The sequence below is a fragment of the Sinohyriopsis cumingii genome, unplaced genomic scaffold, assembly GCF_028554795.1.
Source record: "Sinohyriopsis cumingii isolate HCF-2022 unplaced genomic scaffold, ASM2855479v2 utg003875l, whole genome shotgun sequence".
Taxonomy (NCBI): domain Eukaryota; kingdom Metazoa; phylum Mollusca; class Bivalvia; order Unionida; family Unionidae; genus Sinohyriopsis; species Sinohyriopsis cumingii.
In genome coordinates this window covers 169,407-196,849 of record NW_028316617.1, presented here as the reverse complement: position 1 = coordinate 196,849, position 27,443 = coordinate 169,407, and the positions used below count along the sequence as shown (strand labels likewise).

The 27,443-nt window shown below is 34.1% G+C and overlaps 1 protein-coding gene across 1 annotated transcript in view; it reads right to left on the bottom strand.

Moving 5' to 3' along the window:
* LOC149769401 (serine/threonine-protein kinase TBK1-like) overlaps nt 1-27,443 on the bottom strand; it is a 67,984-nt gene that overhangs the window by 28,053 nt on the left and 12,488 nt on the right. The window contains exons 4-11 of the mRNA XM_089949906.1: nt 23,225-23,365; nt 22,100-22,229; nt 20,285-20,375; nt 11,394-11,484; nt 6,248-6,405; nt 4,186-4,296; nt 1,627-1,806; nt 710-915 (exon numbers count right to left, since the gene is read on the bottom strand). Of these exons, the coding sequence (XP_089806032.1) occupies nt 710-915; nt 1,627-1,806; nt 4,186-4,296; nt 6,248-6,405; nt 11,394-11,484; nt 20,285-20,375; nt 22,100-22,229; nt 23,225-23,365 (1,108 nt within the window). The remainder of the gene's footprint in view (nt 1-709; nt 916-1,626; nt 1,807-4,185; nt 4,297-6,247; nt 6,406-11,393; nt 11,485-20,284; nt 20,376-22,099; nt 22,230-23,224; nt 23,366-27,443) is intronic.

The window sequence follows — 27,443 nt, the reverse complement described above, 5'->3', positions numbered from 1 at the left end:
ATGCCCACAAATACCACGCTGACACTGAAACCTATTCCAGTGTGCAGACATTTCCCTTCATCATTCAGCTGAATCTGGAAACCTGCACACAGCTAGCTAAACACAGGCATGTTACTGATTGATGAACAGTTTCATTTAGTTCAATATTAACTATCAGCTGTATTTTTATTTAATTAGATTTTAAAACAAACTTCCTCAAACATGTAACTCATGATCCACCAAACAGGTGGTTTTAGGGTGTCTGTGTAATGATCATGATGCTTTTTCATTCATTACCTGTGGAAAACTTATCCTAGGTATAAAGTTCACAACATTTTCTATTCAAAAATATTTTCATCATGCTATCAATATTACAACAATGATATGCATAAAAATTAGTTCATGGCATAATGAACAAATTACTATTAAATCTACCCACCTACGGATGTCTCATAAAGGTGTAATATGGGATGTATGTTTTGAGACATTTGCCCTTGTCCACTAATTTCAAATTTTAAATCTTTTCAAAAAGTTCTCCAAAAAAATGTGATTTATTTTGTTTAAAGCCACAAAAACATGTGTTGATGCATGTTTTTTCAACCAGAGTTACCTTTTGATGCATTAAAACATAATTTTTTTTTGATAATCAATTTGTTTCAACCTATTTGTAAATTTATATCAAATGAACATTCTGGTAAAATTTTCTGCATCTACACCAAAGAATACTTACGGACAATAGGTTTGGGGAACCTGCCCACTTCTGCTAATGTGCTGAAAACAAAAATTGGATTGGTGTGGCTAATGCTCTTGGGGTATTGGGTGATGGGGCTCATAGAAGACACTGATTCCTGCAGCAACAGGCCATCAAATATCAACAGCTGTTTGTGTGATGGGATCTCTGTTTGCATGGCAATAAATTCCTGCAACTGTGTCAGTCTGAAATTATAGAAATATTCATAACTGACAAACTTCCAGATATCTTAATCTTCAAAATAAATTATCAATTTAAAAAAAAATTTTTTTATAGTAAATTATGTTTCTCCAAGAATACTTATCCAACCACATCAAGTCAGAAATAAACTCTGCTACCTCTCCAATCCAGCAATCTTAGAAAGATGAAAAATTTGTCATTCTGGTCTAAAGTCCACACAGACAAAGGGAAGAAACTCTTCCCAACCTTTCCCTTATGTTCCTTTACCACTACCAGGTAGCTACAGTTGCTGACCAGTTTTGTTTGAGTGATACCTCAATGAAGATGATTACATTTGCAGGGAGGTGTGATAGGGCTTAATAGTATTGTGATCATGTAAGTATTTCCAGAGAAACATAGTTTACTGAAAAATCTGATTTCTCCTCTGTACACATTCTTTGATCACATTATTGTTAGAACAGGTAATAGTAGGAGGCAATGCTGAGTGGCCTACTTCTACCATGGTCTTCTTTGCGAGAATAAGGGTAGACCACACTTCTTATAAGAGAACAGATCCACTGACAGTCACCTAAGCTGAGATGCTAGTAGCCATGTATGAAAATGAGGGAAGCAATAACTTTCTTCTATTCCTGAGTAAATCTCTAGATGAATCTAGCAAATGCACTGTTCCATGGCCATGACAAGATTATGCTGACTGGACTAAATTTACAACTTACTTATCTCCTGCATCAATGTAGACATTTAGGCAGGCCCAGGTCTGAGGACAGAAGACATCAATCTTCACTTTAGAGATGATGTCATCCACTTCTTTGAAAAAGGTATCAAATGACCAGACTCTCTGTGGATCAGTCTCTAGTAAACCTGCCAGAAGAGGGGTTACAAGGAGTTTAAGACCACTGAAATAGCAAAGAAAAATATTTATTGCAGTGCGCATCCTTGTTACTTCCCTTATAAATATTCTCAAATTATTTTCATAAAAAATAATTTGGCAAGTAATATCTTCTGAAAAGAACAAACAAACCAAGAGTAAAACTCACCCTTATAAAAAATCTGCATGAAATATCTGAAATATCTGATTGTCAGAACTTGATTTGCTAAATCATTCTCTTTTCAAACAGACACCTTAACCACATTATAGTTAGGTGAAGTTATGAAAACTGACTTAACAACATTACATTCAAATAATAAAGCTTAAATTATAATAACTGGCTTATCCATTATTACATTCAAATAAAAAAGGTTATGAAAACTGATTTAACTATGTTACATTAAATGTGAAAAGTTATTAAAACTGCCTTATTTAACTTAAGAAGGGGGGCCCCTGAGTGGCCAAGTGGTCTAATATGCTCTCTGCTACAGATCACTGCCATCTCACCTCTGTTTGCATGGGTTTGAGTCTTGGATTCGGCCAATGTTGGTGTGTGAGAAAGCTTGCCAGTAGCTTCTCGTGGGTCGGTGTTTCCTTCCGGGATTTTCCCGGGTTCTTCATCCACCATTAATACTGGCCACCATGTATAGCCTATCGTGTGCTGAAAAATGGAATTAAACCCCACAACAACAACAACAACAACAACTTAACAAGGTGAAATTCTGAAAACTGTCTTAACCACATTAAATTCAAAACTTAAAGGTGAAGTTATGAAAGCTTGCTTACCAACATTACATTGAAATAACAATTATAAAATTATGAAAACCTGCTTAACGATATTAAAACCAACTACCGTATATACTCGTGTATAAGCCGAAAAATTTAGGAAAAAAATAAGGCCTGGAAGAAGGGGGGATAGGCTTATCTGCGGGCCAAAGTCCAAGTCTGAAATATTTAACGCTTTTTCCCCTCGATTTCCAGTATTTATTGTTTCTGTCGATCGCCAAAGATGAGATTACATGCCTAATGATGCCACATGGCTCATAAGATTTGTGCTGTCGTGAATTGAAACAAATAATTTTTTTTTCTAACTTAAGTGGTAGGATAATGAATGAAAAACATGTTTTAACGTACTTGACATCTATCTGACAGATGTCCATCCACCAGAAAATGCAGCCATACGTGTTATTTAAGCCACGGTGGTACATGTATTTTCCAAAAAAACCGCCATATTAGTAATCTCCAGTCAAGTATTTAACCCTCAGCTAATCAGTAATCATTAAACTCTACTGGATTGTACAAATGCACGCTAGCTTATTTCAGTGTAAATATGAAAAGAATCTACGTAAAAAAATAAAAGAATTACGATACTGAAGGTATATACGACAAACATTTTGATCGAGAGTAGAAATACATGTACAATAGTCTTAAAGGAACAATAGCGAAAGGCTCCATAGGGGTTTGTTGCGTGCACGCTTAGGAAGGGTAAATAACAGGTCAATATACGAGTCAGCGTGAATAAGTGTAAAACAATATAATTTGTGGGATTTCTTTGACAGGTGCTTTTTAGAAGTAATCGGCAGCCACAGTTTATATACTACTGTTGTTTAGTTGCTTGTAAAGCAAAGTGGTTTGTTAGCGGTATTGTGTTGTACAATAGCTACCATATGCTTAATCTGTGGTAAATGCCATGGGGATAATAGGTTTGTTTTGTTGCACAATGCCAATGACTTTACTAACACATGAGAACTCTCAGATGTATTGTTTAATGAGATATGGTAGTGGACATGGTTTCTGCTCAAAGTTATAAACTGTCACAATACTTGAATAATGTCCATGCTGAAACCAATCATATTTTGATCAATTGAATCACACTATTGGATGACCATGATGACAATGACAACGTATATGATGAAAGCACGCCTGTAACAGAAGCCGAGTTTCGTGAACTGTTTGGCGAGTCTGATACAGAGCCAGATTTTGAAGGATTCTAAAAGTGATAGAACTTTTATAATTCATGATTTTAGAATGAGGATTAATTAAATTTCCATTAAGACTTAACACTTTAGAATTGTTTTTATTTCAGCATATAAATTAGCTTTCTTACTTTCATTTTTTTTAATCATGTGATTTGCCTAAATAAACGTATTCAGAACTCACTTTGTGCATCTTGTGATGTACCGGTAGTCTAGAAATTATGGGTTGGCTTATACGTGGGTCATGCACTTTATAACAGTTTTACCAATTCAGTTTGGGGGGGGGGGGGGTCGGCTTATATGCAAATGCGCTTGTACGCGAGTATATACGGTAAACGTTAATGTTATTGCTTTCCTTTGTCAAGATGCTAACGTTTTTCACTATCACATAATTATTAGAGTGCTTCAATTTAACTGCATGTTTGACTCACCTTGAGTGTCTACATGTGACAGGTAATGATCGGCTCCACATAATTTCTCCTCCCTCTGTTCTCTGCACTCCAGATATTACACCACTCTCTTTTCTTCGGACAATCTCAAACCTGAAAAAGTACCAATGATATTCTTGTTGCAAAATAAAATGTTAAAAGCCACATCGTACTTTTGTTATATAAACATTAATGGGAAATACACTTGGTACCAACAAATTATGATTAGTTCCCTGGCTGTTATCTGAAATGTATTATTGACAACACCATAATGTTGTCATGAACAAAAAATTCCCCACCATAGCGCATGAACACAGACATGAATTAAAAACCTAACCAATATGTGAAGGACAAACAGATGGATATGTTAACACTTTTTGGCCAACTAATGTCATGATTGGGAAAATTCTACAAAGTCAAGGTTTTTATAAAAAGCTGCACAAAATTCTTATGAAAATTACTGATATAGATTTTAAACAGATTTTAAATACATTATCCCATGAATGAACCACAAGTATCTTTAACAACTCTTTTCACATTAATATGCACAAGGAAGTTGAAATAGCTCTTGATGCAAATCACTTAACCTGACTGCTCCCATGGATCACTAGGGAAACACGATATTATATACTTCAGACAATTCCATGGTCTTGCTGATCAAACAACAATGAAAGCCAATGCAAACCAGGAGACCAAAAGCAACCAATCATCTCATTTCAACTGATACTGAGAACACTAAGTAGGTATAACATAATGAAAGTATCTAACAGAAATTTTTTTTATCATACTCATTTGCAAGTATGTTCCATGATAGCAATGAAACCAAGTGAAATGCATAATAGGCAAACAAAAAACTTAACTTCATAGACAGAATTTATTATGGATAAGCAAGTTCCTGAGTTTAAGTTGCATTTAAAAATCCTAACTGTAATAAAATCATAACCTCAGAGTTTTACTAACAATTAAAAAAAAGCATTCTGACACAGACCTGCCAACCCTTACGAGTCCATCTCAGTAAGGCAGTTGATTTTTTTTCCGTAAGCTTGACCAGTTTTCAGTAAGGTGTAACAAAATATCACAAACTGCTATTGCAAAGCCAGAAAATGTAATTAAAAGTTCAGTATTTGAACATGCAGTGACAATAAACATTACGTTCAAGTGAAAAGTTTGTAAAGTACACATAGAGTTTATTGACCACTAGTACAGTTGCATAAAATTTAGTTCCAAACCCAATGCAGCTCAATGGCTTGTTGCTATCTCTCAACATGACCTAATTCTTGGGATTATTGATTATTTACACTTTTCAAGAGGCTTATTTTCCCTTTCGTCTAAAACATGCATTGCTTGCTGGATGTCATTTTAAAAAAATTCTAAAATCAACAGTTTGATCATGCAGACTCTTCGCATGAATAAAAAAGTTGCAGTTTAAAGCATCAGAGGTACTGCTTTAAAAGTTAGTCTGGTTCCCTGACTAATTTCACTAATTCTAATATGAAACCCGGATCTAAATAAAACACAGATGAACCACTTATCCGGATTTTTCAGCAACAATCATTTTCCAGTAGTATTTGCTTTTATGCCATAAGTCAGTATCTTAAGGGTAATTTTCGTAAGACTTACAGCAAAATCATAAGGGTTGGCAGGTCTGATGACCATGTTGTTCTAAATAACTGTCCCTCTTTTAGGAAATCACAGTAACATCAGAAAGTATCTACAGTCACATGCAAATAGCAGTAACATAATACACAAATGTTTTTACTGGTACACATGTGATGTGTTTTGAAATCACTTGGAGTAATGTAAAAAACAAAAACAACTTTCAGTTACTGGATAGATTGAAAAAAAAGTTAATTCATTCAGAAAAATCTATTAACTGACAATTATTCCCAACACAATTACTAAAGGAGTTTTCAACTACACAACCAACACACCCACCCCTTTTCGCACTGGCAATGTCCATCCCTTTCTTAATGTTTCAGAGCTTCCTCTGTAACTAGTGATTCATTGTGGTTTAAGGATGAAATTCATCTATTATTTTCAAATTCCAACTCTACACATGTCTTACATTTTTTCCCTATTCTTCCGGCCACCAAATGGTTTGAAAGGCAACTGTCCTGTGGCTACCTGGTAAAATGTGACACCAAGACTCCACAAATCAACTTTAGCTGTAAACTTGTGTCTAGCTGGTGACCGCAACACTGCCCTTTCATATACATCTGGATGCTAAATAAAAAAATAGAAGAAATTATAAAAAAGCATCCTTCAATGGAAGGAATGCTTTACTTATCAAAAAGAATTTACAGGAATCCAAGATAAGGCTGTTTCTTTATTTTAACTGCCAAGTGCTGAAACCATCTCTGATATTCTTAAATGAAAAAACAATTTTCAAGCAAAGCAACCATTTTCTTTGGGATCAGACAGACATCACAAGAAGCCTTGTTGTTAAAACCCCATGTTGATATGACGAGAAGTGATAACCATATTTTTCAAGATAGTCATCATAATGGCCATATTGGAGGTAAGATTGGCACCATTTTCATTTACAACACACCTAAACGACAAAATGTCTTTCGGCAAAAACTCCACGTCATTATGTGCATCCATTCATGAAGAGTATCAATAATAAGATTTCTAAGATGGCCACTATACTGGAGCCACAACGGTATTATTTTCATTTTTGACCAACCATACACAATATGAAATATCTTTTAGTGACAACCCTATGATGATACAACTTTTCATTAGGAGAAATGTGGACAATATTTAAAAGATGGTGGCAATATTGTATATCAGATCGTCACCCTTTTCATGTGGGAACAGTGAGAAACATTCTTTTGATGAAAACTCTGTCAATATAATTTCCATTTAGGAGAAGTAGTGAACAGATTTTCAAGATGTCAGCATGGGGAAGCCATATTAAGTGTCAGATCAGCACAACTTTCATTTAGGACCAGTGTAAAATCATATGAGGTCTTTTGGTGAAAATTCCAAGTCAATATGACCATCCATCCAGGTGGAATAAGAACAACAAGACTTTCAAGCTGGTCACTGGTGGTCCATATAAGATCTCTGACACCATTTTCATTTAAAACTACCTAGACCATAGAATGAATGTGTGTATAAATTGCCATGACATTCCTCTAACTAGTTCAGAAGAAGTAGTGATAACAAACTTGTGCTAACGGAAGGACAAACAATGAACAATAGACATCTCATAAGGTATCATTCAATATAACTTCTATCGACAAGTCGAAGAGCTGCATGTACCAATCTTTACATTTTAACACATTTTTCACCGACATGTATTTGGTATCTTTCTAGCACAATTTCAATGAACATCTGATGTAAGTACATGTGAAAACGAATCTGAGCATCTCAAATCTAAGTAATAAATCTGACACTTTAAAATGCTATGTGCATCTTTCTCTACTATTAATCAATGTCTTGTGGTGACAAAATATACAATTCTAATCACCTTAAAAAAAGATGGGAACAAAAATACTTTCGGAATATTCATTACAAATCCATCATTAGATGCAATTTGAAAGTAAAGGAATAAGACTGACTTCTAGCCCCTTGTTGATCCCATATTCTAAATACCTGTACTGTTGTTGTGCATCTTTCTCTACTATTAATCAATGTCTTGTGGTGACAAAATATACAATTCTAATCACCTTAAAAAAAGATGGGAACAAAAATACTTTCGGAATATTCATTACAAATCCATCATTAGATGCAATTTGAAAGTAAAGGAATAAGACTGACTTCTAGCCCCTTGTTGATCCCATATTCTAAATACCTGTACTGTTGTTGAATGGCAATGAATTAACACTTAGTATTATGTTCTGTAAAGCATACCTCAATGAATCCCAATCAAAGATGTTTAACAAAAACTCATGCATTTTATGGCATGTATCCATCCTGTGAGTTCAGGGATGTAGAATAAGCTCAAGAGGCAACTAACGTACAAACTTCTTTGCCCCAAAATGTGTTCCATGATGATACTCCAGCTAAGGTCTTGGGCTTTACATAACAAGTGTGGTTCATATTAAAAAAAAAATCTGGATTTTAAGGAATTTAACCTTTTTTGGCTTTTTATTGTCTTGTCTGCCTTTTTAGGAAGACCTAAACTTACACAGCACTATATAGCCATGTCTGTGCTTTTGTCAATATAAATGACACAGACAAAAACTGAAATATCCTTCCAGATTGCAAGAGTTACTTCCCTTCCACTATTATTACTTGTACAGTGGTAATAGTAAATTCTTGAATTTTGTTAAACAGGACATCCTGGCATTCTGTGATGGCACATCCATGTAAAATGATTTCTGGGCATTCCTCTCTAACTTCTGTTAGAAAGAATAATACCAGACTGTATAAAATAAATAGATGCGTTAACTGAACTTCAATAGAATTACAAAGAAATACACATTTTAAGATTTCAGACCTAACGCAAAACAAGATAATCTTGGAGACAATGTTGACCAACTCCTGTAGGGGATGGTGCAAGGAAGCTTCACTGATAGTTGCACCTTCAACACCTCTCACTGCATGGATTAAAATATATATGAAGTTATTTAAAGCAATTAGAAATTAAGGTAATGAAGCACAGGACTCAACTTGTTTTAGCAGGGGCAGTGAATAGGGTGATGGTATATGGCTAACCTTGAGTTACTGAAATTGGCGAGTATGGTAACATTAATGTGCAATATTCTGATGAAGGTGAAGACAATGAAATAGCAATTTAATGGTACTTAAGTGATATACTTGCATACATTTCAGAAGGAACAACTTATACATTTCCAAGAATTATCAAAACTTTCATGAACTCATTTGAGTTCACTCAGATGAAATTGTTGTTGTTGTTGTTGTTGTTCTTGTGGGGTTTAATGTCATTTTTCAGCACACGATAGGCTATACATGACAGCCAGTATTAATGGTGGAGGAAAAACCTGGGAAAAACCTGGAAAGAACCACTGACCCACAAGAAGCTACTGTCAAGCTTTCTCACATACCCACATTGGCCGAATTCGAGACTCGAACTCACGCAGACATAGGTGAGATGGCAGTGATCCATAATGGAGAGTGCTTCAGACCACTCGGCCACTCAGGGCCCCTTTTTAATGTGCAGAACAGAGATTATATTTTGCTGAAAAGTTCCCCATCTGGGTATGGAAGGCAAAGTACTGATCATCGATTTGTTATTTCAGTATAGAGAAGGCACGATGGTGTTGAAAATCTTAGTTTGCTCATTTGATTTTCGGTAAAAAATATTTATGGACTTAATGTAGCCAGATAATGCCATGAAATGCATACTAGCCACATATGTACTGTTGTTAAAATACCTGCAAATAAAAAGAATATAGAAGCAGATTTAAATAATAATAATAATAATAAAAATATTATCATTATTATTATTAATGTGTTGAGATTGCCAATTATATTCTTTGTATCAAAACGAGGCGACTACAATGCATGCAAGGTCTGAACAATAGCAGATTAGTACATAATGGCAGCATGTGCACAAAAAACATTGGAATTACGGAATAACTGATGACGTCCTATAGCTGAAAAGGTTGCTTCCGTGCTCTGGATAATTCATGATCATAAGTAATTTCCCATACTTATTCATTAAGTAATTTCCCATACTTAGTAATTAAGTAATTTCCCATACTTAGTAATTAAGTAATTTTCCATACTTATTCATTACCCATACTGGATAATTCATGTTCATAAGTAATTTCCCATACTGGATCATTCATGATCATTAGTAATTTACCACACTGGATAATTCATGATCATTAGTAATTTCTCATACTGGATAATTCATGATCATTAGTAATTTCCCACACTGGATCATTCATGATCATTAGTAATTTACCATACTGGATAAGTCATGATCATTAGTAATTTCCCATTCTGGATAATTCATGATCATTAGTAATTTCCCCCAGTGGATAATTCATGATCATTAGTAATTTCCCATACTGGATAAGTCATGATCATTAGTAATTTCCCACACTGGATAAGTCATGATCATTAGTAATTTCCCACACTGGATCATTCATGATCATTAGTAATTTCCCATACTGGATAAGTCATGATCATTAGTAATTTCCCATTCTGGATAATTCATGATCATTAGTAATTTCCCCCAGTCGATAATTCATGATCATTAGCAATTTCCCACACTGGATAATTCATGATCATTAGTAATTTCCCCCAGTGGATAATTCATGATCATTAGTAATTTCCCACACTGGATAATTCATGATCATTAGCAATTTTCCACACTGGATAATTCATGATCATTAGTAATTTCCCCCAGTGGATAATTCATGATCATTAGCAATTTTCCATACTCTGAGCATGTCCTGGTCAATAAATACCTGATGCAATGTAAATTCATCAGATTTTTACAACTAACAAGATAAGATATGCCAAAAAAATCACATGAGGTTACACTGTTAAACTACATACAAAATATGTCCCAATACATAAAGCAGGTAAAAAATTAACTTGTGAAGACACCAAAAAACATTTTCTATTTAAGCATATATATATATATATATATATATATATATATATATATATATATATATAAAGCACATCTTAGAAGATCTAGGAAACAATTCACAGTAATTAAACTTTACAATCAATGGGTAATGGAGGTATGTTCATTAGAATTTCGAAAGGCCTCAAATAACTGTATATATTTCTACTTGTCCTGCTGACTAATTGTATTTAATTTTCCACTGGTTTTTTTATATTAACAAAAACTTCTCTTGTCAACAATTTAACAGGATGAGTAAGTAAGTGGATAATTTCCAATCCTGTTATTGTTTCAGTTAAATGTCTAATTTGTTATTACATGAATTAATGATCATGGTTGTGGCTACGAAAAAAAAAACAAGAAATTAAGATCGCTTTACTCTCTTCAGCACCACCGACAGTGTCAGACCAACTAGGGTTCTGTGCTAACTATAACAAAATATTTTATGCCATACTGTCCCTGTCATTGGCTTCCACAGGCATGGTAAAATGATTTGCCAATAATTCATTGCATATATTTGCCTAATCCTTTTGTTCAATATTTCATCAGTATGATCATTATTTCTACTTGTACCATCATCATTACATTCACCATCATCATCATCATCCCAAATATATTTCATTACAAAATTATAACCCTTTAAATCCCTTTAGCTTACTAGGTATTCTTCTGTCCCATACAAGGACATAAACTGCTCCTCTTCCTCAAGCTCACGGGCTGCTCCAAAATCTGTCAGTTTGTAAATAGATCTGCAAAGTAAATTATAAGGATTCAGAATGTACTGTATCTTTCATTCAGACATCAGGAAAAATGACCTATTAAAACATGCTTATATCTATAACAGAACAAGTTTTTAAATTCCCCTTCCCATTTGACATGCAGTGAATTTTTTAAATGAAAAAGTAAAAGTATAAATAGAAAATAATTCAAACAATGTATAGCTCACCCTCATTAAGACATGATAGTTAACTGTACCAGATAACCATCTAACACAAAAGATTGGGAATAAATATGTGCAGGTACAAGAGGTCTGGATAGGGTGGAATTCCTACATAAAATGCCAATCAAAAAGAACAGTAACAACATTCCAGTACATAATATATATATATATATATATATATATATATATATATATATATATATATATATATATATATATATATATATATATATATATATATATATATATATATATATATATATATATATATATATATATATATACTTTCTGTTCAAAGTAATCAAAGATTTAATCTTATCACCTATATACATTGAAGGAAAAAATATATCATTCAAAACATGTGATTTCTGTTTTCTCCGTGCTAGATGGGTCATTTCATGACTGATCAATAAAAAGCGATGGGGCACCTTTTTATTAATTCTTCAGTCACTGCTCATTTCTAGTCAAGTTCTGATGCTGATCAGATAAAGTATTATATGGTTGAGTTTCCCACAGAAAGCATTGCTTGTTCCATTGTTTTCCTTCTATCACAAATGATGATCACACCATGAAGTATTACAAGCGACAAATCATATGTAGTCTATTATTCAATGAAATGTGCCTGAGATTTTAATGTTTCCACCAAGTATATAGGTGCCCAAATATTGCAGACACACTGGAATGACTTGACTTCGTTTGTTGTCTTGGTTATATCTTCAGTGGCACACATATTAATTATATTAATAGCTAGGCCTGTACTGTTAAACAGAACATTTACAGGCTCTTTGCTAAAACATGCTTAGAATAGTTTTGATGTTTCTCTTCCTGTCCAGCATTTGGTGAATTTTTAACTGAAAAAGAAAAAGTATAAACAGAAAATAATGAAACCAATGTATCTTTATCCCTCATGATGACAAGCTAGTTGGGGTCCATAACTTATGATATGATCCAGATGGCCATACAACACAAAAACAATTGTGGATAAATAAGTGCATGTGTGGTCTGGATAGTGGTATCATTGGTACAGAAAATGCCAATCAAAAAGTACTATAACACCATTTGTGTACATAAAATATATGTATTTTTCAATTCAAAGTAACTGAGGTTTCAAGCTTATCAAATAGATACAATGATGAAAATAAAAATATCTTTTACAAAAAAATGAAAGTTCTATTTTCTTTGTGTTAGGTGGGTCAGCATTTCATGACTGAAAATTATTTTTCATAAATATCTCTGTCACTGTTCATAACAAATCTAGTTCTGGCACTGATCAGATAAAGTATTATATGGTTGAGTTTCACTCAGAAACCATTGCTTGTTCCATTGCTTTCCTTCTATCACAAATGATGTTCACACTATGAGGTAAACAAGCAACAATCACATATAGTTTCTTATTCAATGAGATGTGCCTGCCATTTCAAAAATAGATGACTCCACCCATATATATAGGTTCTCAAATACTGCAGGGACAATGGACTAAGTTGACATGAATGACTGTCTTGGATTGCCTTCAGTGGCACACACATTATATATATATATATATATATATATATATATATATATATATATATATATATATATATATATATATATATACTCGCGTATAAGCCCGTTCGCGTATAAGCCGACCCCCCAAACTGAATTGGTAAAACTGTTATAAAGTGCATGACCCACGTATGAGCTGACCCATAATTTCTAGACTACTGGTACATCACAAGATGCACAAAGTGAGTTCTGAATACGTTTATTTACGCAAATCACATTATTAAAGAAAATGAAAGTAAGAAAGCTAATTTATATGTTGAAATAAAAACAATTCGAAAGTGTTAAGTCGTAATGGAAATTTAATTAATCCTCATTCTAAAATCATGAATTATAAAAGTTCTATCACTTTTAGAATCCTTCAAAATCTGGTTCTGTATCAGACTTGCCAAACAGTTCATGAAACTTGGCTACTGTTATGGGCGTGCTTTCATCATATACGTCATCATTGTCATCATGGTCATCCGATAGTGTGTCGTTCTCCTTATCGCTCTCCTCATCATTGTCAGATTGAAATATAGCATCATCCTCTGTTCCATCCATGGCATTGCTGATACAGCACTTCCTGAATGATTTTGCATCATTTCCGATGGAATTGAGTCCCACGCTTCTTTTACCCACTTGGCGAACAAATCGATGTCAGGCCTCATTAAATTCCCACCTTTTGTCATTTTCACAGCCCCTGAACAAACCCATTCTGCCCACATCTTTCGTAACTTGTCCTTAAAAGGTTTGTTAAGGCAGGCATCAAGAGGTTGTAACACTGACGTTAAACCTCCTGGTATCACAGCCAGTGTTGTTTTCGTTTTCTTTGCGGCCTTTTTTACTTCATCAGTCTTGTGTGCACGAAACATATCCCATACAAGCATTGAGAGTTTCCGAAGAATTGCACCTGGTCTCTTGTTCCATACTTTCTCCAACCATTCAATTGTTCCACTTTGTCCATCCATCCCTTTTGCTGTGCACAAACGATGACACCAGCAGGAAATTTCATGCTTTTCAGCAGCGTCTTCCTTTTAAAAATGATGACAGGAGGCAGCTTTGATCCATCAGCTAAACAGGCCAATACAACCGTGAAATGTGTTTTTTCATGGCCGGTCGTTTTTATCAGAATAGTTTTCTCACCAACAGCATTGACTGTTTTATTGCTTAGTAAGTCAAAGGTCATAGGCGTCTCATCCATATTTCCAATTTGTGATAGTTCAAATGAGCACTCCTTTCTGCATTTAATGATGAACTGCTGAAATGATTCAATTTTTTCTTCAAAGTCTTTTGGTAGCTTTTGTGCTATCTTCGTTCGCTGCCTGAGGCAGAAACCGTTCCGGTTCATAAAACGAGAACACCAGCCGGATGATGCAACAAATTTTGAATCTGCTAACTTATATTTATCATTTTTCGCCATCTGCATAGCACGTAGACGAATTGCAGCTCATGTGACAATGTATCCATTTTGTCGATGTTCACTTACAAAATCACTGAGTTCTTTCTCCAATTCAGGGAAAGAGGCAATCCCAGTCTGACGAGCCTTCTTGGATTTTGGCATTTCTTCTAATGCTGCTTTGCTTTTCCGCCATTCCCATACTTGCTACTCGTTCACAAAAAATTTGTGTGCTGCAGCACAGTTGTTATTTGCTTCTGCATATTCAATAACTTTAAGTTTGAATGCTGCATCATAAACAGAACGCTTTCTTTTACTTCCAACACTATTCATTTTGTCTGATTGAATTGAATATAAACTTCTAGAGAGATTAAACTGAAATAATTTCTTATAGTGGTAGTATACTATTTATATACATTATCCTGTAATTATTTCCATGTGTGGTTGGTTATCAGTTTGTATTTGACAATTATTTATCATTGTTGTTTATTTCTGTTTTTTTTAAACTACCGGTAGTGTGATTCAATTGATCAAAATGATTGGTTTCAGCGTGGACATTATTCAAGTATTGTGACAGTTTATAACTTTGAGCAGAAACCATATCTTATTAAACAATACATCTGAGAGTCGGCATGTATTAGTAAAGTCACTGGCATTGTGCAACAAAAAAACCTGTTATCCCCGAGGCATTTACTACAGATTAAGCATATGGTAGTTATTATACAACACTCTACCGCTAACAAAACCACTTTCCTTTACAAACAACTAAACAACAGTAGTATATAAGCTGTGGCTGCCGATAACTTCTAAAACACCTGTCAAAGAAATCCCACAAATTATATTGTTTTACAATTATTCATGCTGACTCGTATACTGCCCCGTTATTTACCCTTCCTAAGCGTGCTCGCAACAAACCCCTATGAAGCCTCTCGCTATTGTTCCTTTAAGACTATTCTGCATATTCAATAACTTTAACGCTTTCTTTTACTTCCAGTACTATTCATTTTATCTGATTGAATTGAATATAAACTTCTAGAGAGATTAAACTGAAATAATTTCTTATAGTGGTAGTATACTATTTATATACCTTATCCTGTAATTATTTCCATGTGTGGTCGGTTATCAATTTGTATTTGATAATTATTTATCACTGTTGTTTATTTGTGTTGTTTTTTTAAACTACCGGTAGTGTGATTCAATTGATCAAAATGTTATTGGTTTCAGCGTGGACATTATTCAAGTATTGTGACAGTTTATAACTTTGAGCAGAAACCATGTCCATTACCATATCTCATTAAACAATACATCTGAGAGTCGGCATGTATTAGTAAAGTCATTGGCATTGTGAAACAAAACAAACCTATTATCCCCGAGGCATTTACCACAGATTAAGCATATGGTAGCTATTGTACACTCTACTGCTAACAAACCACTTTGCTTTACAAACAACTAAACAACAGTAGTATATAAACTGTGGCTGCCGATTACTTCTAAAACACCAGTCAAAGAAATCCCACAAATTATATTGTTTTACAATTATTCACGCTGACTCATATATTGCCCTGTTATTTACCCTTCCTAAGCGTGCGTGCAACAAACCCCTATGAAGCCTCTTGCTACTGTTCCTTTAAGACTATCGTACATGTATTTCTACTCTCGATCAAAATGTTTGTCGTATATACCTTCAGTATCGTAATTCTTTTATTTTTTTACGTAGATTCTTTTCATATTTACACTGAAATAAGCTAGCGTGCATTTGTATGATACCGTAGAGTTTAATGATTACTGATTAGCTGAGGGTTAAATACTTGACTGGAGATTACTAATATGGCGGTTCTTTTGAAAAATACAGTACCACTGTGGCTCAAATAACACGTATGGCTGCATTTTCTGGTGGATGGACATCTGTCAAATAGACGTCAAGTACGTTAAAACATGTTTTTCATTCATTATCCTACCACTTAAGTTAGAAAAAAATATTTGTTTCACTTCACGACAGCACAAATCTTATGAGCCATGTGGCATCATTAGGCATGTGATCTCATCTTCGGCGATCCACAGAAACAATAAATGCTGGAAATTGAGGGAAAAAAGCATTAACAATTTCAGACTTGGACTTTGGCCCACAGATAAGCCGACCCCCCTTCTTCCAGGCCTTATTTTTTTCCTAAATTTTTGCAGCTTATACGCGAGTATATATATATATATATATATATATATATATTAAAAGCACCAGTATGACATGCCTGTGCTGTTAAACAACACATCTGCTGGCTGTTTTGATAACAATCCACATGTTGAGCATTTTACTCGTGTAAAACCAACTTGATTTGTAATTTTGTGGGTTTCTATTTATAGATGATTGTAAGTCATGTGATCTAATCATGCTAAGTTGAAGGCTTACACTCACACCAAGTATGGAAACACTTTAACTATTTACTTTATAATTGTATTCTGAACCAAAGTTGTTAATTATAGATTAAGTTGGTAACTGACCGTGACAATATTGGAATGGGATTATACTATAGCTGTTCCACAAAGCATTGTGAATTTTATCCTCTCTGTAACTGTATATTTTCAGGTCCACATCATTAAATGTTGCTAAAAGTATCTAATTTATTTTAAATATACTGTGTAAAACAAATTAGGTATTTTTAGCTACATTTAATAATGTTGACCTGATAATTTTCCAAGTTACAGATAAGAACAAATTCGCGATGCTGTGTGGGATGAACTGTATTGTCGTGGTGTTGACATGTGATAATGTCCATTATGAACACTGCTCCTGTAAAAGTCAGAAATGCATTCATTCAATTTCCTTACTCTTAAGTATTGTTTACAACATAATTTTCTCCACTCCATGCAAGTGATAAACCATGCATTGATAAGATTCGTTGATAAGTATTTGTACAAGTAAAATCTGGTCTTGTACCAACTTTTTCCATCCTTGCCAGTACATGGTACCCCGGTAGTAGTGGAAATGCTGGATCATTTATTGCAAAAAAAAATCTCTGAGATAGACATTAAAAATTGCATTTTGTCAAATTAAATGGGTCCACATGTTACTTTGGACCATAACTTATGCCCAACGTAGCAGGGTTATTGACTTAACAGGGGTTGAGATAAACAATGAAACATTAGCATTACAAAGAAGGATTTTTTTGAGACCAGACCAAAACACTTAACATACATGGGTTCTCAAGATAACCGAGGTCAAGATAAGTGGGTTTGACTGTATGTACTTGTTCAGTGCCATGTAGAGTTTCAGTGCTATGAAGAGTTTACAACTTCCTATGCATGTTTGACCTTAATCCCCCAGCTTCTAAAAGCAGCATCCCCTTTGTTTTCCCACATCAACTCCCTGTGATCTGGCAGCACATGTTCAGTTGCAGCTTTTAATAGATTTCACAGACTATATGATCAAAGTGTAACTAGCAAAGTCCAAGCTCAGGCTCTATGTATGCACCCACAAATGATAGCGAAGCTAAGGAAACTTAGATGATATTTACAATGACTAGACAACGATGGAGGACTTCAGAACATTATCAGACAATGACAATGAATTCCTTAACTTTGTACCAGTTGACATTAGATAGTGACATTCATAGGATACTGTCACTCACAAAAATGTGGACTTAACTTTGTTTATTTGAACGATGTGTGGAATTAACATACTACAGGATATTGTGAATTGGATCATTCTGAATTACTAGTTTTATACCAGTATTTGACCTAAATTTGAATTAATGGATTTATCATATAAATGTATTTACAATGTCAAGTATTATGGATTTAATTAGGACAATAAGTTGTCAATTTACTTGTGAAACATTCCACTCAATAATATAATTGTATTTTACACTGGTTTTTCCTAACTAGTATAGCTTGTTTATTTTTCCAAAGTGCAACTCTGACTCACTAACAACCAGTCACCCCTCTAGATGGATCTAACTTGCAAAAGTCACTATGATTTATTGAAGGTTAAAAGAGAAACTTTTTCTGTAGCCTAAAAAAGGGTGGGGTCGACTTATAGTCAAGTCAACTGTTACATATATTTGATTTAATTTATATTTGATTTAAGTTGTTTGTTTGATTTGATTCTTTGTGGGTTTTGGAGTCTTTTTATTTTCTTTACATGTCAATATAATGTAATTCTGTTTACTAGGAATTTAATATTTTCCAGAAAATTCAGTTTGACCTGAGTTTTAACTTAAATACCAAATAATAGAAACACTTGTTTCTATTTTTGGCATAGTTCCTGGCCTTGATTGAGGGTCAAGTAAACAACTTTTTCTTGGAGTAAAATGATTGGTTCTTATCAAGGACATATGGGAGCTATGTGACTTTTACATATAAACATGATCACGTCATCCTCTATTTTGCAATTAGGCATTTCCGAAATTGCGAAATACTTGGTATCAAGAGTGATGTTTAGAGAGAGAGATCTCAAGAGCCCGGGCTTTTAAACACTTGATGTCAAATTTTCTTCTGTTGTGACTAGCACTGAAGTTTTGAGTTTTTGAGTTATATATTAATTTTTCTTTAGATCACTCTAGAAGATTAATTCGTTTCTCTGGAAATATTATTGTATTCATACAGAACTCTTTAACAAGGACTTTTCTTGAAAACTCTATTTGGATTTCCAAGACCAGAGGATTATTATGTTTATACAAAGAACTGTAGATGTCAACACAGTATAGACTACAGCATACATCATCGCCTTCCATCTTGGATTCTTCGTCGGGACTTGAACTTGGAATCATTAAAACATTTCATTACTATGACTTTAAAAAAAAAAAAATTGTGGATTATTCATGTATTATTTTTGGATTTGATTCTGGAAACCATAAGTTTTCATACTCTTTTCACTTTTACAGTATTTTTCCAGGGAAATAAATTATTTATTATTATTTTCAAAGCTTGTTCTTTTCACGCTTTCTTGTGTTAATGTTTATTTGAGCCTAAACACATAACACAACTTATAAGCTGATGAATATTGGGGATAATATTGATTTTTAACTCCATATTATCAAGAATTACATTATTGTGATGGGTGTTACATCTGTACAAGTTACTAGAACAAAAAACTAATTTGAATTGGAAGACAGAAAATGTCCACAAAAAAAGAAAATAAATTATTTCTATATTTTTAAGCATTCATAACCAGGAGTCACCAGCAAGCATAATTTACTTTCACCTCTTTTCTTGTATGCTAACTACTGTGCAAATAAATTAGTCAGATGTTAGTATAACTACTTTACCACATGCCACAAATGACAAATGTGCCACCTTTCCTGCTTCTTAGCTTCCAGGTTCATTTTCCAGAATCATGGGAAATGTTTTGGCAATGTGACCAAAGAAGCACATTCAAATCAAAATTAAACTGAAATAATATTTTTCTTTGTCAAAAAGATGTGACTTCCTCTCTGATATCTTGCTGATTATGCAAATGATAGCTTAATACTGTAGCTCCCATCTTCCCCATCGTGCTACAGTCAAGCCGAGGTTAAACCTGTTACCCTTTGTTCTCTCTAATGATGTCACATGACCATATCCAAGGCAGCCAAATGACAAACAGATTATGATCAAAGAGAAACATGTTCTTGGTCAAAACACAACCAAAACACAAGCCTGGTTTATGCTGAAAATATGCATCTTTTGACTAAAATACAATGATATAGCTCTTTACCTTCCATCATCCCCTTTATATCGCAATATGTTTCCTGGTTTAATGTCTCTGTGTGCAATACCATTTTCCCTCAGATGCTTGATCCCAGAAACTACATAGATATTTATAAAAACAAATTATAGGAATATACAATAAGGAAGTACATTATGCATGTATGTAGTGTATTCAATACATAAAACCAGATGACACAGACAAATATTTATTTTCAGTTTCTTATTTAAGAAAATCATTGCAAAATATAGCATGCTTTTAACATTCTATTAGTAACCACAAGAAAAGAGTGAAATTGCATTTTGTGTGTGTCTTTTCATTATACATCATATCAGCTATATATATATATATATCAGTTAATATCAAAAGTTCTAAAAATGTCAAAAATAAGGAACAGCAAAAAAATCTGGAAACAGATCCTAACATCAAAAATAAAGATAACGTATTCTGTAACTCAAGAAACAGTACTGAATGTATATGCTGAGATAAACAGAAATTTATATTAACAATTTGATCCTTACAGTAAATAAAGATCTTTATACTATCTACAAGTGTTGTGGTGTACTGCAAGTGCAATCTTAAAACTGATGACTATACAATTTTTGGCTGCATCAGAACAATGATAATGTGTGTCAACATTTGCAAATGCAGGTATGACAACAATGTCACTTACACAAAAATAGCATAGTCTAATTTCATTCACAGATACAAATGAGCTTTGAAAATGTTTAACTTTGAATAACTCTTTCACTACGATGAGTTAAAACAAAAGCTGATTAAAAACAAGTTAATGTGATGTCAGTATTTCATAACTAGTCACCAAATATAGCTCTGAAGAAAAAAAAATCAAATGAAAGATTATCCAAGAGTAAAGGGCTGCCCTATGTAATATTCCATTCTACTATTCAACTCTAGTCATTCCCCATTATTAAACGGTATTTTCTTCCACATTACGCATCTTCTTCTGAAGGTTTTCTGTACCAAACTAATAAAAGTTAGATTTAAGCTGAATTATGCTTTTCTGTATGTTCTTTTGTTAAAAAAATGTTAACCCATCACATCATTTATACAATCTTGAAAATACATTATACTAACAGACATCAGCAAACTCAACGCAAAATCTGCAAACAGCACAGACTCCATATCTTTCAATCGCTAAATATATCACTTTTATTTAAATAAATTGCCATTGGAGAATTTGTATTGCCACTGGTGATTTAGCAATCACTAATGTGAACATAGAAGGAAGTCAGATAAACACAATTAGACTGGACGGTTACTATAACTTTTAAGACTTCAAAATGATGATGAGAAATCTTGTGCAATTAAGGGTATATATTGTTGTTGTTGTTGTTGTGGGGTTTAACGCCATCTTCCAGCACACAAAAGGCTATACATGGCGGCCAGTATTAATGATGGAGGAAGAACCCGGGAAAACCCCGGAAAGAACCACTGACCCACGAGAAGCTACTGGCAAACATTCTCACATACCCACATTGGCTGAATCCGAGACTCGAACCCACATAGACAGAGATGAGATGGCAGTGATCTGTAACAGAGTGCACTTTAGACCACTCGGGGCCCCAAGGATATATATAATGTGGCTTCAACACAAAAGCATGCTATTCACAAAGCTTACCTCAGTTTTATAGCATATTATCAAAAAAAAATTTATGTTTATAATTTATTATGCAAAAATAATTCTCCAAATGACACTGTACCTTTGACACATTTAAGAAATCAACCATGACTTCTAATTAAACTACCAAAGATAAAAAGGTATACAGTTTCAATTTTATTGACCAAAAGGTAATATTCACTCACCAACATGATTCACAACTCTCAAAAACTCCTCCTCTTCCAGTCCAAAGGAATTCTGGGGTTCCTCTAACATGTTGTACAGACTGCCAAGGGTAGACAGCTCCATTATAATTACTTTGTTATTTGTCCCTTGCTGCAATTACATAGACCAATGTTACATCATTATTAATTCAAAATTTTGTGCACTTGAAAATGGATTAGCAAAATGGAACTTTCACTCTATGGTTCCTTAATTATTCTTTTATACCTTCTTCTGCCATGTTTTATTTCAACACTGATATAGATAGAATCGCAAGATACAAGCTGTGCAAAAGTATCAATATATTCTGATTCAATTTCAAAGCAAATTTATGTACAACAACATGAATTCAGTGCTCTTTTATTACACTAAACATAAAAAAATCCACATTAGTAGATGAAAGAGCATAAACTTAATCAGAAAGAAAACACAATCAAGACCTACTGTAGGTACTTGTGTATTTACAACACTACAATATCTTTCAACATTGAGGAGAATGTACTATTTAGTTTGCATCAAGTTTATTAAAAAGGCATTTTTATCAATAAGGGTTTGACTTATTTGCTGCGTGTATATAACCAATATTAATGAATATCTATTAGCGTAGCCTGTTACAGTTCTCCTTTGTTAGAATATGGTAGTGGGGTCCATCACCACTGATTGCAATATGTACAAATTCACATTACACTGAGAATTGCTATATCTACAAAACTGCAATATATTGAGAATAGCATAATACACAGAACCATGGTATTATAGCAGATACAATCAAAATTTGTTAAAAATGTTGTTTTGAAGGAGAAATGGAGACATAAGACTTAGTTTTATCTTGTTTACTACTAACCCATATTGTTATACACTGATATGATCTTGGTCATAGGGTCCATAGTGGTACCATGTAATATCCAGAACTACAATATAATGGGGTGGGGGTAGTTGTATCTGGGATTTTGTTCGCAAAAAAATATATTGATCATGCAACTGTAAATATATGTTGCAAACAGACTGTGTGTGGAACATATATCCCTGTAAGCAATTGCAGCATTGCAGTGACTGTCATTCAAGAGTAAAATATTCCAAACAATGAGCATGGTTCCCTATCAACTCACCTCATCCTCAATTGCCAGTAGTCCAACAATATTAGAATGATTGAGTTTCCTCATGACAGTGTATTCTCTCATCTGTACATCCCGGGGGCGCATGTTACCTGCTGTTGTGAACACCTTTACTGCCACTTCTTCACCTGTGTTCTGAAAAAGTTTGAAAACATGAAAATAGTGTTTCATTGATTTGTAGAAAACTTGGATGTAAGTCTGTCAGGCAAGAATGTGTGTCACGAAATGAATTTGTCTTAGCTTCATTGTGATTCATCACATGTAAGAAGAAAATCTGTGAAAGGCAATTATTAAAATAATACTTCTGATTGCATCCAAACACACTTCCAAGGAATTTTGATTTTGCTGGAAACTTAAGTGGATATAAGATCTTGTTTTCATTTGGCTAATTTGCTCATGTGCATGCAGAAGGGTGTAAAAACTAAAATTCCAGGTATTCTTTGTTTTTGCTTATTGATCCCAAAATTGTTCTGTTATGGCACCTTTCTAGTCCAAATTTCAAACATACCCTGCTTTTTGCAAAGGTTACAGTTCAGACCAGTCTGCACTGGATCTAATGACAGAACCTCTAAAATCCAGACACAAGCAATAGTTTTGTAATTTTCTGCCTAAAAAGTCTGGTCTCAAAACTTGTATTTATTCAGCTGCCTTGTTCAGTATGAGTAGGACGTCTACATTATTTGGTGTCATTATAGAACTAATCTTTCTCCTTTTCTGTAGGATAACCTGCTTAAAAGTGGCATATAAATTTCACAAATGTTTTTATTCAACACATCAACATTTGTTCCAACATGCTGATAAAGTACCTAACTTTAATCCATACAGAGCTAAGCAATCCAATTATTCTTACTGATTTAATTCTTACATGCCAGGTATTGTCACTTGTAAAATTACTGCTATTGTTACAACCAATAATTATCGAGGTAGCATAAACTAATAGCTGAGAGTTATTGTTCAACTCACGTTGGCAAGATCTCTAGTCGCCATACAGTAAAAATGGCATGTTAGCCATTGTGGCTTCTCTTTGAGATTATGAGATCTATCTGAAAGAGAACCAAACTACAGCCATTCAATCACATGATTAGCTCACTTCCTTTGCCAACACAGAGCATTTTGTGTAATAGCTAGGTAAGCACAAGAGTTTGCCAACATGAAGCATTTTATGTAATACACCACTCCCTCGATAACTCGCGCACATCGGGGTCCAGAAACATTGACCGCACTATAAGTGAGGCGCGAGTTATCGAGGGACCTATAAAATAAGCCCAAAACCAATAAAGTGATTGATGACATAACGGAGAAATGGGGGGGGGGGGATTATACTGTTGAATACTCACTTTATAATTGTTCTGAGATTAACTGTTAATAAATATCTCTTCATAACGGTGTACTTTATTATTTCCTCATAGGACAACATTAATTTCAGGATAAATTACAGTATATTGAGGCGATCATCGAAAACATTATTCCATGTGGTTTCCGTTCGCTTAACATGTGTACCACTTCACACATTGTGTACTACGTCACTAATTTTTATGTTGAATTGGATACATTCTAGTTTTATTGTTTGATCCAAATTAGACATTATTTTTATATACAAAAGATCGACTCTTTTCGAGAAACAGTGTCGATCGAATGATAGACAAATAGATTTGAATGTGATAGAAGTAAAATGGAAAACAAAAACAAAAAAACAAGGGTTAATCAGTACTAACATATTTAATTGGTCTACAAATTTAAAACAACGTAAATTAGAAAAAGATAATACTTGCCGTTTGTGCTACGCTTGACAAATATCAATTCACTTTTTGAAAAAATCAGTTATTTTTGTGTGTGTGTGTTACTCCTTGGTTTCTCTGCTGCCGAGCAAAATTCCTCAGATTTCTCAACTGCATGAGCTTTACGTAGAATACATTTTGGGTCTCCAGCCACCTTATGGCAACATCAAAATATCTGATTGCTTCCTGTGCAGTGGGGTGGGGGGTGGGGGGTGCAACATCTGCGTCTGCATCACTTTCAACACTTGTGTTACTCCAGTTAGAATCGTCTTCTGCTGCAAATTTGTTCGCTATAGAAATAATTATAGTTTCATCTGACATGTATTCGGCTGTGGGGCAATCATTGTCAGTACAAATCCACTCCTCCATATCTTCAAGAGAAACGCCCATCTCAGGACCATGAGTCTGTACGAATTTCTCCCAAACAACCTCGGCATTAATGACATCAGTTTCACTGAAACATTCGAAGTCACTATCATCGTTGTTGTCTGTTACTGTTTTGCTTTAAGTCAAAGGCAGCTCCAAGACCCTTAATCCAGCACCCGAGGTCTCTTGTAATCGATTTTTTTTTTTAATGCAACAAGCACTTCCCCAAGTTGTTGATCAAAACAAAGCCGGCATGTACATGTAATTATGTTCTCACAGAAGTACTCACGGGTTTCGATGTGATGGTCGAATGAACAGAATATGTTGTGATTATAATGTTTACACTGAAACGGAATTAAAGGATTAGAGCGTGACTTTCACACAGGAAGACGTTTAATTGGTGTTTATTTCATTCTTTGTTGCCACCTGTTAGCATTTACCAGAAGTTTTCATTGATCACTATTTCAACAGACTGTTTATTTACAGTATACTGACAACTATTTATCATAAAAACTTACATAATATATGATATCTTTAAACAGAGGTCTCGCTAGGATTTTAAAACTGGGTCTTTCTGCCTCCGAATTCAATCACTAAATATCAGTACATTTTCTCACTCGGCTGCTAGTCAAAGCCTTTGAACTAGCCGCCTAGCTGTTACATCATGTTCTTTTTTTTTTTAATGTACTCTTATAAAATGGCAACAGTACATCAAAGTCTTTCAGTCACTGAATTCTGTCATTGTAAATATCAGCACAGTTAACTGATCAACACATTTTCCCACAAAGCAGGTGGCTGAAACAGGACCGGCAAATCTTTGAATTTTCCTGCACACCTATTACATGCGTCCCAGATGAAACATTGGCGTCCAAATACGCGTAATTACACATTTTCGAATCTCTGAAATTAATTCTTCTTTAGAACTTGCAAATTTCAAAATATGGATTATATTTTTACGGACATTAATCACCATTTTCGATGATAAAACAAGCAATGTATCAAGGTTTAATTTATCAATTCTTATCGTAATTTTTTTCATGTTCAGCATATTTTAAAGATATTTTAAATACATTTTCTCTGGAAAAAATCGGGCGCCAAGACGGACACCGCATTATAAGCGAGATCGCGAGTTATCCGGGCGCGAGTTATCGAGGGAGCGGTGTAGTTAGGTAAGCACTAGAATTTGTCAACACAGAGCATTTTGTGTAATAGCTAGGTAGACACTAGAGTTTACTGTAATATCTACAATTCTATTAGAGAGTGCAATGGTTGCTAATGAAGGAATAAATTGTTACAAAATCAGCAAAATGTCAGACATTCTCAGTTACAAGGAAAAGTGAAAACAATTAAAATTAAACTGAAAGATGGAGAGCCATACATTCATATTTTTATAAATCTGATAGAAAAATATTTTGTTTGAAAAAAATCAGCAATATACATTCTATTTAATAGAATAGACACAACAGCTATGACACTCTAACCCTGACTGATACGGAGAATGAGTTACAGTCAGATGTTTGAACCATAGTTTTACTGGTAATGGAGCCCTGTATGAACATATTCACCCCTCTTGGTAAGTGCCATGAAACCCAATCTAAACTGCTAGTCAGTACCGAGGAAGAAATCATGGTTGATCTGCAATTAGGCTGCACGTATGTGTCACTGCTGATCCAATGTTTCAAACATTAAAAACTACAAAAGAAACATTACCTGCTGTCCTTTTAATTTTTGTACAAAAGAAAATCATCTTGTCGAGAAGATTTATATTTCTATTGTATAATGATTTACCCAGCACATTTCAATACTAGGCAGAAGCTGACTAGGTGAACCGGCTTTGATAACATCCTTGCTTGCAAAACAAGAACACTTATTTGATGTTTTGGTACATTTTTACCAAAAAAAATAATACTAGTTACGATGCTGGTGTCTATTTTTCTTTATCTTTGTTAAGATTTACTGCCATTGGAGGCAGGCATGTACAAATGTCTAGCTGTGATAGATGTGTGATTCCAGGTAAGTTATCTTTATTAGTAAGAGTGACATTAACCTTTTCATGCTTGTACCTGGCA